Source organism: Nestor notabilis, unplaced genomic scaffold (genome assembly GCF_000696875.1).
Source record: "Nestor notabilis isolate BGI_N333 unplaced genomic scaffold, ASM69687v1 scaffold15251, whole genome shotgun sequence".
Lineage (NCBI taxonomy): Eukaryota > Metazoa > Chordata > Aves > Psittaciformes > Psittacidae > Nestor > Nestor notabilis.
In genome coordinates, this window is record NW_009913557.1 from 99 (window position 1) to 14,193 (window position 14,095).

Consider the following 14,095-nt stretch of genomic DNA (forward strand, 5'->3'; position numbering starts at 1 on the left):
TCCCAGGCTGGCAGTGCGCCCGGATGGTCCTGGGCGAGCTCACGGGGCAGATGGGCTTCAGGGCTACCGCTTCACTGCAGTCAAGTGCTCCGTTTAACAGCGCCGAAAGACACTGTGTCTGCTTGTAAAGCATGCCTCCTAGCCTGCAAAATCGTGCTGTTAGACACAGCTAGCCTCTGTCAGCCCCAAATCAGGCCACTCCTGGCTTTTCGGTCAGATACAGGTTTCACATTGTCCAGTCGATTCTCCTTCATGCAGGGAGCCTTACACCAAGTCTATTTCTCATGTTAGGCAACTTAGGAGGTGATAGTTTGGTCAGGAAAACAGCTGTTTTTCAGATGATGGAGAGTTAGCTATCAGTAGTTAGTTGGCATTGTCTCTACATCTGTGTTGAATACTAAAGTTTTTCTTTCAAATGCCAGCTTCACTACAGTCTCCCTTGGCTTTGTCAGTCCGTGTTATCACTGTTGCAACTCTATCTATCTCGAGCTAAATGGTACCTCAAACTACATACCTCGAGCTAAATAATACCCCAAGCTAAATATTTGAGAGTCAGCCAACAAGCACCGTGGACCATGGAGGTTTCCAACATAGTTGCTGCTAACTTGCTCAAATGTTGCATGTACCCATCAGCACTGGAAAGCAGCATGCAAATAAACTTGCAGCTTTGAGAGGTTGTAAACACTTTGTATTGGTGAGGTACAGGGAAAAGATTGAGAAGCTGCAATATACAGAGCCTAAGATTAATTTGGTCATATTTCATGTCCTCAAGCCATCTGGAGGATAAAAGCTCCCTTTCTAGCTTACCTATATAGCGAGGCTAATAAATAACTAAATACTGACTCAAGGGTAACTACAATGATTTCGTTAAATGTGTTTAGTAAGTTCATTTTGCTCTGAGGTTAATCATAAGTAGACAGCCCCCCTTGAGAGAAAGGTAGGACAAGACCTCTCATTTAGGAATCTGCACCTGAGAAGATTTATATAGAGATATGTATAGTATTTTTACATAGAGAAGATAGATCAGAGTGAAACTCACTAAATCATAGCAACTTACATGATATCATAAGAGGAGTTCCTCTTACCGTCTTTAAAGATAGAAAGATGAACTCGTTATCAAAGTGTCCTTCAAAAAATGTAGGTCCTCACATCTTCCTTAGGCAGAGCTCAATTAAGAAAATAGTAGGAGGTGATTTAAGTACAGTGGTATGGAAAATCACATCTTTTAACTTTCAAAAGAGAACTCTGAAACAAAAGAAAATACTATCTTTTACTCTGTCATCAATCAAATGGATAATGTCACATTTGTTGCAAGGACAGGCATGTAAAATCGTCACAATTTTAATTCAGAAAGCTTAGACATTAATCCTTTTGAAATGGTTTCTGCTTCATCTTCCCAGAGAGAAACATTTGTGAGCTCATGAAATTCTAATTGGAGCAGCTCGTTTTCTGTCTATATAAACAGCTTTATTAGGCTTGTTTATTGAAGGCTCAGGAGACTTCTCATCAACTTCATATATAAAAGCAGTGCTTATTGGAGCCATGTATGGAGGTAAAGGACATGAAGAAGCTCAACGTGGCCCAGGAATGTGCACTTGCAACCCAAAAAAACAACTGTATGCTGGGCTGCATCAAAAGGAGTGTGTCCAGCAGGTTGAGGGAGGGGATTCTCCCCCTCTTCTCTGTGAAATCCCACCTGGATTACTGCATTCAGCTCTGGGGCCACCAACGTAAGAAGGATGCAGACCTGTTCGAGTGAGTCCAGAGGAGGCCACAAAGATGACCAGGGCACTGGAGCACCTCTGCTACGAAGACAGGCTGAGAGAGTTGGACTTGTTCAGCCTGGAGAAGATCTCTGGGGCGATCTTAGAGCAGCCTTCCACTACCTAAAGGCAGGCTACAAGAAATACGGAGAAGGACTTCTTACAACAGCATGTAGTGGGAGATCAAGGGGTAATGGATTTAAACTGAAATAGCATCGATTTAGATTGGATATTAGGAAGAAATACTTTACTGTGAGGGTGGTGAGGCACTGGAACAGGTTGGCCAGAGAAGCTGTAGCTGCCCCATCCCTGGCAGTGTTCAAGACCAGGTTGGATGGGGCTTTCAGCAACCTGGTCTAGTGGAAGGTGTCCCTGCCCATGGCAGGGGGTTGGAACTGGATGATCTTTAAGGTCCTTTCCAACCCAAACCAATCTATAATTCTATGATTTTATGATTCTATGATTTGTGTTATATAGAAAAGGGTACAAGTCAGTTCTTTCACTAGTATTTAAATTAATTGCTCTCTGTGAGAATTTATACAATCTTCTCTATTAAGGAGCCCCATGCCTACAGCAAGTCTTCATATTTTAGTTTTCCAGTGAGCTGTTCCTGTTGCACCCAGATGATCAGCTTTTTGTCAGCTTCTACATGTTGTGACTTCTAGGCACTGACTTATGCATAAGTGACAAATGGTAGGATCAACAGTGTGGGTACTTGGAGTCAGCCCCAGGCACTGAGTCATATCACAGTGCCTCACTGACTTGATGCTAATAGTATTCCTTTCCTGTTGCTTTCATCATCGAAGGCAGAGTGAAAAGAAAATGCAACAGCTTTATCTGCATTAAGAGATAATCACAATAAAATTATTTTTGCATCCCTTAGGACCTACCTTCACATTCATCCTTTTCTTCTGATATTGGCTGAGAAATTCATTATCATCTAACTTGCATAACATTGCTTTCTCTAGGAATTAGATATGTCTGTCATGGAAAAAGCCATTATAACTAAGAAAATGAAACAGTTTTAAATATTTAGAAGAAGTGTTTTACCTAGGGTGTTCATAGCTGCATTGCAGTGATTTGTCTTTATTTTCTAAACCTCTGACATGTTTAGAAAGCCAACAGCCATCTGTGATAGCAAAGACAAGAGCATAATAAGATGAACTTAAACCATTCATGAAAAACTTCAGTAATACTACATGCCCAGCTGCAGTACAGCTGACATCTGTTTCATCAGAAAGATAAGGTTTGAGAAATCAGGGAAGGAAAGGTAAGAGGAAAACCGGGGAATTAAAACAAACTGACCAAAGCAAATGGCAGATTTCAGAGCATCATTTATGGCTGGGGCTAAAAAAATATTAGTAAAGTCTTCATATGTTACTTTAGTTGCAGGAGGAAAGCTGTGCATCTGTTCAAAGTGTTCTGATTTCATCCTTAAAGTTAAAATTTATCTGAGCATGAAGTGGAGATTGCTAGGTGAAGAGCAGACTGAATAAATACGAAATCTGGCTTCTCTCAGGCTGTCCTTTTAGAGTGATCCAACAACACAGCACATATAATGTAAGGACTTAAGAGAAAAACAAGTGACATAGCATGGAAAGTGATCTCGTTAAAGAATGCAGCTGATGTCACAGCTTTGAAAGATACCTGCCAGGGAGGTTCCTGTCACTGCTCTATCTGTAAAAATGTAATATTAAAAAGTAGTATAATCCAATCCCAGTGGATATAAACCAGCATTCTTCATGCTGAAGTGCTTCTCTGCTACAGTATTACCCCTCTCCCCCATGTAAGGTAGACAAAATGTACACATCACACAAGCCTGTAACTGAAGAGAAATGCAGTGGGATGAAATGAGGCTGAAAGTGAGCAGGTTTAGCCTACACAGTAATTGCAGACATTCTTTTGTCTGAAACTAGTACCCAGTCACAGGATCACAGCTGGGTACCTGGTGACTACAGTTTACTTGAAATGCTTATCAAAATAAATAAAGCATAGTGGTCATGTCGGACACCTAACCAGTAAGGTACTCTTCATCCAAAAGAGGGTTTTATATATTTGCCACCTAAATGAAAGATTGAAAAAGAGGGACCAAAACTAATTGACATGCTATGGCTATGGGACACTGTGTCCCCCATATGGTAGTTCAGATGCAGTATTTGTTTCTGCTAAAGAATTAAAAAAAAAAAAAAGTGTAATCATTCTCACCTCGCTTATGAAAATAGCTTACCTGAAATCATAGACCCTTTCTTTGAGAATGGAAAGCAGGAATAAGTGGAGTCTGGAAAATGGCTCAGAGCCACATCTTTAAGCCAGAGCACACAGAGCATGCAAAGAAGAATGATGCACAGAAAAGTGACCTACAGCAGCTCTGCCAGCCAGGACGGGTTTGGCCGATACCTTGACATAGTTAGAACAATCAAAGTGCTGCTTCACCTCAGCGTGCCAATTTCCAGCAGTCTCCAGGGGCCAGGGTGACAGCTAGGAGTGGCTGACTGTCAGGGGACACATAGAAGTAAATATACCAGCAGGATGTAATTCAAGAGTCCCCCTGCTTGAAGCTAAGTTTTCCAGGTTCCACTGTGCTCAGGGCTATTTCCCATGGGTGATTTCATGCAAAGGGCTTTACCGGAGCACAGAATGTGCCCACAATAAGCACATTGTTAAATGAGTAGAAGTATTTACTCACTGCCTGTGAGCAATCTAAATATGAAATATCTTCCACTGTATTTAATAGCTTGTGGAAGAAAACAATACAGCAGAAAGGTATCTGATAATACACGTTATGGAAGGGGCAGCAATGTTTTTTTGGCATATTGCACATTGCATGCCAGGCAGTGCAGGAAAGGCATGTTACTCAGTGCTTTTGATTGAGGATGCCATAGCCAAAAAGCCAAATTGTCATATGCCTTCCACTTCACTGAGATGCCATGCTATGGAAAACATTGTAGGCATGAATGGAAACCCCCATGGATGGCCAGATCTATATTGGAAGATCTGCCAAGGGAAAATGAGAAGCATATTGGGTCAATTTTGTTGTTTTTATACATGATGTTTTCCTCAGCTACATTTACTTTATTTGATGAAACACAGAATGTAGCACATCTAGACAAACATTAGGCAGACTTTTAATGCATCTTCCCATTTCAGAAGGTGCATAACTTCACAGTCTGCACTTCAGACTCTAGGACCTTGCTTGCAAAATCCCATCATTCTACTGTTGTGGCTCTGAACCTACATTACCATTTGCAGAACTTAATAATAAGGTATAATAAACATGGAAATATGAAGTCAGACTTCAGATTTATAAAGGAACTAAATGACAAACAAGTTTTCCTTGTGGCAATCTATTAAAATGAGCACAGATGTAAGAGTATCAGTAAAAAAAACACCACCACCAACAAACCCCCAAAACAAATAAACAAACAAAAACACCCCCCCCCCAAAAAAAAGTAAATTTATTAGATGTCACATGCCAATCTGATACAACAAAAATATACTGCCTGTTTAAAACAAGTCTTCCAGATCTGAAAAACTAAACTGATGAACTCTGCAGGAAGATGACTCTTCTCTTTTTGACATAAGGATTTGCTTGTATGGCACTCACACTGAAATCCAAATCTGAGCTAAGCTGTCTACTTTTATACACACTGGCACAGTCTGAGTTCAAATAATCCAAGTATGAGATTTGACCTATCCTGTTTGCATTTATAAGGTCTGGACGTGTCTGTTTGGAAGTTCCAGCAGATTGGCAACTCTTCTATATCAAGACAGAGTTTTATGTATGACCTTCATCTCGTTACTCTGGCAGTAATATCTACCTACGAACTGTCCTAACCAGACTACAAGAATGCTAAAATGAAGCTGGAGGACTTCATTAGAGTTTTACAGAAGACATATTGGATATATGTCACATAGTTAAGGATGCAGCAAATCAGAAATACTTTATGCATTTTTTCCTGTGAGCCATATCCTCCTGAAAGAGAATTATGTAAGACAATCATCGGATGTGTTTACAGCCCTTGAAATATGCCCTCTGCTGGCAGCAGAATTTTCAGCTCGTAATCATCTTCCAGAAATCCCTTGAGATCTTTGCCTCCTAAAGCCCTGAGAAAGTCACTGCTTATGAATCCATACCATTTGTGCACTTTGAAAGGTCAGACCTTGACATCTCATTTCTATCAACACCTGTGCTTCTCTTCACTTTAATGGAGTCAAGATTTCACTATTGAGACAACAAAACAACTTTGAAATCATCATCTATAGGTCATAAAAAGAGGACTTGATGTGTAGAAGTATAAACATTTATATGTGTATAGCAAGTATGTAATTAGAAAGTAGTCATTATAAGGAACCCCATGCTTGTCAAATACACAAATTTCAGCAACACATATTGAAGAGAGGGAAAAAAACCCCACATAATAAAAAGCCTTTTGTAGCCTAAAAACAATGTTAGCTGGAAATGTTAATGTTCTTCTCAGAACAGCTTAAGAAATTAAGAATACACCAAAATTATTTTTTTTTTAACAAACCCCACAGAAACAGACCAAAAGAATATGCAGTGATCCTAAGGTGTCATCTTTAAAAACCTTTCTGAGGATACAATGACAGAGCAGTACCTCATTTTGCAGTTGATAGTATGTTAGAGACTTATGGACAAAATCCTCAGATTCCATCCTCTGCATTTTAAGTCTCATTTCTGTGACTTTATACTGGTGCATCTCCTTGGGCTCCTCTGAAGTAGACAGCTTTCTCTAGCATGACCATTATAAGCTTGGACTATGGATTCTGCAACACATTTGCTCTTCAAAGTTGCCAGTACAACTGACTGAAATGCTGTTGGTCTGACAGTTCGGCAGACTCAGTTCAGTGGTCTGTCCAGCACAAAAGACTTTGCTAGTTTTTCTCCCTCAATTCCTACCTTCCTGTGTCCTTCTCTTCCCCAGTCTTTTTCTTGGAATTTCTTTAACTTTCTCTGTGGTGTTACTCTTTATTCTCTACAAATGTGTTGGTTTCCCGATGCATCTCATGTATCTTTAAAAAAAATAACCCTAATCTTTTCTCTCCTGAATGAATGTCAAGACTTCATGATTGGTTTTGATGATCATTGTTAGACTTATTTTATATGATACAACTGAACTCTGCCATTAAGAACTCAATAGTTGTTTTAGTGACCTTACTCACATACTACATACAGTAGTGCTGAGGTACAGAAATACATTTGAAGTATGGAGCTGAAGTACTGAGACCCTTTCAGAATTAAGTTCTTGACTCTTGACCTTAAGGATGCTTCAGTGCTACCTATAAATGCTGTAAAAAGTATCAATGTAATAATTCCCTTTTTGGAGAAATTGACAGGTACCGCTTGGTTATGTAAACTGCTAGTATTGACTGTCTTGAGACTTCTAATAGATATTTCCTGATCTGTGATTCTTTGTTATCACATAGTTATTTCTCACTTTATTATTTTATCATTTTGTCTGTGTTATCACATATTACTAGGACTGAGGGAAAGACAACAACCCAGCTCCAAGAAAATGTGAAGAATCAAAGAGAATTATTTGTATTCTTGGCCGTTTTCCAGGCTAAAAACTGTGGTCTCCTACAATGACAGCAATTAGAATCTGTGCCTGTGACTATGTGGGGAGGATACACAATCACTGGCTGTCAAGAGGGACAAAGTTTGTAGTTCCAGATCACACATGGCATGTGGCTACAGACAGTGGTTGCATGCTCTGGGTTAGGGGTCCCAAGCTAGGATAACAAAAACAGTTTTGGTGTTCACTATTACTGAGCTTGTTATGTGTTGACTGTAAGCCGTGACCATTACTGTGGTGGCAAACGCCGCAAATACCAGAGGGCACCTCTCAGTGTCACTGCTTAGTATGATGCAGTATCTGTCTATTTCTCACACATCCCACAGGGACACAGCAAAGATTTCCCAGCTATTCAGAAAGCAAGTTCCTCCAGGACAGCACAGCTGTAGTGAAAAGGATATGACAAGAAATTAGTCCTGTCTCTAACATCTCTGAGGACCTGTGGGTGTCACTCCTAGCCAGTGTTCCTGCTACTGTAATTGTGCACAGTACAGCACCCTAGTCCCTGTCTCACAAGACTGTATTAAAGATGAATAATATGATTACTGCAAACTCTATTATTAATCAAAACAGCCACACAAACGCTAAATATTAGCTGTCTACTTGTTACAGGAACCCCTTTACTGAACAGGGGAGATCTGATCTGTTCAGGGTGTCTGCACTGCATAGTAGCACCAATCTATTTCATTATTTTCTTGTAGAGTTATTATTGGCAAATAGCATGTTGGGTGGGAAGAACAGCAGATTGAACACCTGCAGCAAGCTGGAATTTAGTTAGCATTTCTCAGTTTTTGTCCTAAACATCACTGTTTGTAAGACTGGTTTCACTATTCAGCCTTTTTATGTGTGATTCTGGCTGGGGGTTCCGGATTAAAGTACGTGCTTTTTGCAAAGGTTCTCTATATAAATTATAGCCAAGTATTTTAAGGCATGAGACATGGAAAATATTTTCCTAACCTTGCATCGCTATACCTTTTTTGACGGAGGCAATAAACCTAGTGTTTCAATTATAGGTCTTACACACACTATTGGGCAACAGGCCAACAATTCTCATCTCTGTGTTCCAGGACCTGTAGCATTTGTTTAGCTATAAATTCAGAGATGCTGCAGGCTATGGTCTTCTGTTGGGACTGGGAGAATACACACCATGATTAAGCCCTTTCTCAAAACAGTTTAATCTAATTAATCACATTCCAATTAAACTCCAGAGTCTAAAACATAATAAAATGTAATAAAAGAAGGTATGTATGATGTGAGATCAAGAAGGGAGCATATGCTACTGCACTCATTGTTTGTCTTACGGATATCTTACTACTATGGAAAAAGACAAGGTAGAGATTATGTGAGAGGAACATTACAGTCATGCAACTTAAGCCTTTTCCCTCTCTCACCTGGAATATCTAGTAATAATTTGGACAAAATGAGAGTAAAGTAAAGACACATCTTGGATTCCTCAGGAGGCTTGAAGTGGAAGAGATTTCTGCTTCTAGCTTTTATTTGTTTATAATTTCTTAATAATTTTTTCTATTCTATGATTTTAATATACTAAACTATAGGCTATACTAAACTATTGGCTATACTAAGCCAATCTATGTTTAAATGTGGATATGCCTTCATTTTCTGCTAATAAATGTTCATACATAGGGAACACACATACTTGTGTAACCAAAACAAGTTTGCAAATTTATACAAGTAACTTCTTAGTACTAGATTCAGAGTAATGAAAGATACAAAATTTCAAATTTTATGAATTAATGTCAGATGTCAGTTGCTAAATAGAAAATTAAACACAAAAACAAGGTAAGAAGAAAGGTATTTTGTGTTAAATGGCTTTTTAAATCCACTTCTATCACTGACATAATTTTCATCATTTGATTTATTTTGAATTTTTTAAAATAAATTTTATTTGAAAATACAGTGTTACTTAACAAAATGAAAATGTTAAAACAATTTTTTTTTCTAGTATATCTTTAATTTCTTTCAGCAATCCCTATGACCAGGTTTGTTTTAACACCATGACGAGAAATTGCATAACCTGTCTGCCTAAAACAATTTGTTCAGCTCTGCTCTTAGTTGTATTGCTACAAATCCCAGGGAATTTTATGAGATTACCAATAGACTTATCATTCGAGGTGCAGCAAATGAATGAGAGTCTGTGAACTCAAATACCTGCTATCAAAGGCAAGATTTCAGTGATGAGGCTCTTATTTTTTTACCCAAATCATCCTGTCAGCCACAGATAACTCCATTCCTCAATTGAAATGTCCAGTGACTTGTTTTCACATGCCTTATGATGATCTGGGAAGAAAAGGCAAATAATGGTTTTCGTCTATCAGCCGAACAGTGCTTACTTCGGCAACTTAATGCTTTTTAAGAGCGTTTTTTCCCTCCTGAAAATCAGTCAAAAAGAAGAATTAGTGATCCACTGCTTATGTCAGCTGAAAGGCAACAATACAGCTTGTACAACTGCAAGCTGGTGCAGCTGTAAACAATCTTTGCATATGCTTTCATGGAGTGCTACTAATGGTTTCTTAAAAAACTGATGTCTCTCCTTTGACAGTCAGCATTGTAGCTCCAGTGCCTCAGTGACAGCAAATCACATTCCATGCAGGGAAAACATCCTTATGGATCACATAAGATGTATTTATCATCTATCATCCAAACAGATCATAAGTCTTATTATTGACTCAGAAAGACTAAGATTTGGTGTCACCAGACAGTTACTTAGATATTCAGTAAGTCATTTGCTTCTATGGCCTAATAACTAAAGCTTTCATTTATTCAATAAAATGATGAAGAAAACAGGAGTTCAGTGGAGCACTGAAACACTGTTACAGTGACAGATTAGTGCTATGGAGGATGAGATGATTGCAAAATAGTCTCAGACCTTCCTCTGCCCATAGAATTAGAGAAAAGGATTGCTGCTGACCAGCTAAGCCATCTAGCACACAAGCCCAGCCTAGCAGAGAATTTAAGCACATGCAGAATTTTATTACCACTTCTTTTGATTTCAGTTGGTGTGCTCATACTTTAAAGATGCTGTACACTTTATAGACACAGTTTATGACAGGTGAGTAACATGTTTTTGTCACAGATACTGGAGTTTTATTTTAAACAACAGTTTTCAAAGTCACATAAATTTACAGTTTTGAAGAAACTAGGAATTTGTTTCAAAAATAATATAACTTGATCTTGTTATGGAGTTAACTTACCAGATGTTCTTTGGTTGTGCTGGGGTGGACTTGAGCGAATCAAGCATGCACTTTCCTGTTTAGTTAGTGCATGCCCCAGCAAAGCACTTTGTGTTCTCCTGCATCTCTAGCAGATGGTACAAACTGCTTGCCCTTTGTAAAACAGCATTAACTGCACTCCTGAAAAGCCTTTTCAATGCTAGTAGTTCTGCTTCTCTGGTGCTTCCTTCTGTACCCACATGTTGACAGCAAAGGCCAAGCCACATTTGCTGGTCCTTTGTGAGGGGAAGGATATCCATGACCCTTTATTCTCCATCAGTTGAACTATGGCATATTTGTGTACTTTGAAAATTCTCTGGGGATAGAGAATGATATTCATACAGAACAGTCACAGTCATCCTTCATCAGGTTATTATGTTAATACCACAAATACCTGTAAAGAGTAAATAAACCATCAATTAAACCATTTCTGAGAAAAATAAGTGTGATTTTATGAGACAATTGTCTTCAGCAATCCATCTGCTTTCTTCAGAATTTACACCACAGTTCAGAGATTAAAGAAGCATCACCTGTGGACATGTAAATAAAATTAACATAAATTGGTGACAGTTAATTGTGATGTGCTTATTATATTCCAATATAATAAGTAAACAGTCCTTCAGCAATGACAGCATCATTAAAAGAAGAGCATCTGCTTCAGAGACATTACAAGGTCTTGGGATAATGGTAGACAATATCATGTTTAAAAGATTTGTTTCTCTGACTACACGTACTACATGATACTTGATTTCATATGCTTTTGAACTTTGGAATGGAAAAAAACCCCAACAGTTTAGCTAGGCTTTTAGCTAATTATAGCTTTTTTAATCCCCTTCATTTAGAACTAGTCAACAGTTTGTAATAGCTGAGATCATCCCCATCTTGCAACATCCCACACGGTCATTTGCTGGATATCCTGTTTTTCCTACAAATATCCATCTCTGAACTCTCAATTCTATTAGTTTATCTTAACTAAGTGATGGATTCTGGATTATTTGCTGGTTTGCCTTATTCACACGATTGATTTAAATAAAGATAAAAATATCAGCCATTATCTCTGTATGTCTTAATCCAAATGTCATGAAGTATAAAAACCACTGCACAACAACGTTCAGAATTCCCAAGCTGATGCCCACATCTCTGACTCATTCTTCTTATCTTTAACTCTGGACATGTTCTCTATGCAACACATTATTTGATTCCTATATCTGATAATTGAAAATAAACAGAAAATAAACCAACTTTGCTGAAACTCAATATAATTCTTATCTAGTGATTTTTCATAGTGACAGAGAAATATTTTAATATTCCAGATGAAACTTCAGTCACAGAACCCTAAAAACACTCAGGTTGGAAGGGACCTCAGGCAGTCATCTAGTCCAACCTCCTGCACAAATAACAACCCTAAAATATCTCATGTCTCAGAAAATATACTAAAAATGACACTTTAGTTTCACTTAGCATGTGACCTGCTTGAAAAAATTATTCTTAAAATGGTTACTAAAATTTCATTTCACTTACAGATACAAATTTTGGAAAGAAGTAGAAGAACTAGTGGTCTCAGTAGTCTCTGGATGAAATACATATATTTCCAGAATCAATGGCCATGTAAAAAGAAATATGTAGGGTTAATGTAAAAGGACCACCAAGGTACACCATATACTTATGTTCAATAAGAGAACAGTGAAACAATAAGCAAAAATAATATATCTGAAGTCCAAAGTATTTCATTAGGTGAGGTTAACCTTCCTAAAAGGACAGGAGGTTTTAGTGCAAAGGAAACAACAACATAACATGGACAAATAAGAAAATATCCAGAGCACTACTTTTGCAAGAAAAATAGCAAACAGAAATTCTATGGTTGTATTGGCAGAAAGAAAGACAAAGATGAGAAAAAGAAGGGCCAGCCTTCACTTAACATTAGTATCTCCATCAAAGTACAGCATGGTTATTATAAAGGACAGCAATATCTTATTGCTAACATCAAGAAGCACTAAGATAGGGTTGTTCTATGTATCTTCATTAAAGGTACTCAAGGTGTGTGAGGGAGCCAGAGGCTAGCACTCTTATCCCACCAGGTTCTCCTACACATACATTTCCTTTCCGTCTTCCCACATCTTCAGTTCCAGTCCAGCCTCATGTTATTCTGCATCTATTAGATGTTTTCTGCATCTCTAATGCTCTTGCAGGTCCTCCGTTTTCTGTTGGCATTTTATAGCCTCCCCCCCAGACTCTTCAAAAGTTCTTGTTCAGTTTCTGAAATACAGAACCCAAAATATCTTTATTTAGAGCTGTTTTCTTGTCACTTCAGAAAGCTGTCAAAGAGTGCTGTTACTGAGATCATCTGAGTGGTTTTAATCTTCCACTAAAGAAACACAAGGGTATAGTCATTTCAAATAAGAGCAGGCATTTTTTAAGACACTGTTACTGGGAAGTGCGAAATTGGGGAAAACTGCAAAGAAACACACAGAATGTGAATTCTTCACAAAAGGAATAAATCTGATTTCTTTACTATCTATCCTGCCAGGTAAGGATGTTCTTCACAGCTGCAGTGAAGCAGCTGGGAGACTCATAGTCTCCCACATCCCTGCTCTGTCAGCATGCAATAGGATAGGCAATGACCAGGGATATGGTAAGGGACAGGAAGATTTTTTCAGGATTTCTTCTTAACTTCTCTGAGAAGGTAAAGGCATGAATGCGTGGCAATGCCATCAAGCACTTGTCTCCCCTCAGTAACACTTTGTTGTCATCCTGAGATCAACTCACTGGCTCATTTCCTCCTTCTCAGTCTGTTTACATTGTTTCGGGTTTTCAAGGCCATCTCTGCACAGAACAGGGCTGGAAAGCTGCTTTTTTTAAACTGAGAGGTGACCTGCAGTCTGCTCCATTGACCTGGGACTCACACGACTCTCTGATCCTTTGCCAACACACCAGTTTATGTTTTTGTTGCCTCTGTGAGAGGAGTAGGATAACTAGGCAGTATGGAATATGATTTCATGGTGGCAGGGAGCATGGATCATGCAGTTAATCTAAACTGCAACAGAAACTAGGGGAAACAGGGCAAGTGGGTCCTACTGTGGACATTTTCAGGCACATCAGGCTTTTATCATAAATTTGGGAAAGGTGCAGTTCATTTAAGAATATAAGAGATATCATGGTTTATGAAAAAACAACTAATTCCTCTCAGTCCTGTTTAGCATCACGGGGCTCAGTTACATCGCAGTGGAACATCCAGTAATGATGATTATGGAGTGTGTGTTATTTCTCACAAAAACCTTGCTCAATTTCTGTGCAATTTGCATTAAATCTTGAGCATTCATTGCATTCCTGTACTTCTGGTTTACATGCTGGGATTGTTCAGTTGGGATGCCTGCTAGTTTCACTGCTGTTAGAACTCTACACACAGCTTAAGTGGGTTTTTAACATGCGAGATATGGAACTGGCATGGCTGTAGGTGACAGAGATGGTCTAATGGCTCTGGGGTACTCATGAAAACTGTGGCATTCCT

General features: G+C 38.6%; 1 protein-coding gene across 1 annotated transcript in view; it reads left to right on the forward strand.

Moving 5' to 3' along the window:
- The first annotated feature begins 1,542 nt into the window (after window positions 1-1,542).
- LOC104412516 (carbonic anhydrase 1-like) overlaps window positions 1,543-14,095 on the forward strand; it is a 23,508-nt gene continuing 10,955 nt past the window's right edge. The window contains exon 1 of the mRNA XM_010023256.1: window positions 1,543-1,552. Within this exon, the coding sequence (XP_010021558.1) occupies window positions 1,543-1,552 (10 nt within the window). The remainder of the gene's footprint in view (window positions 1,553-14,095) is intronic.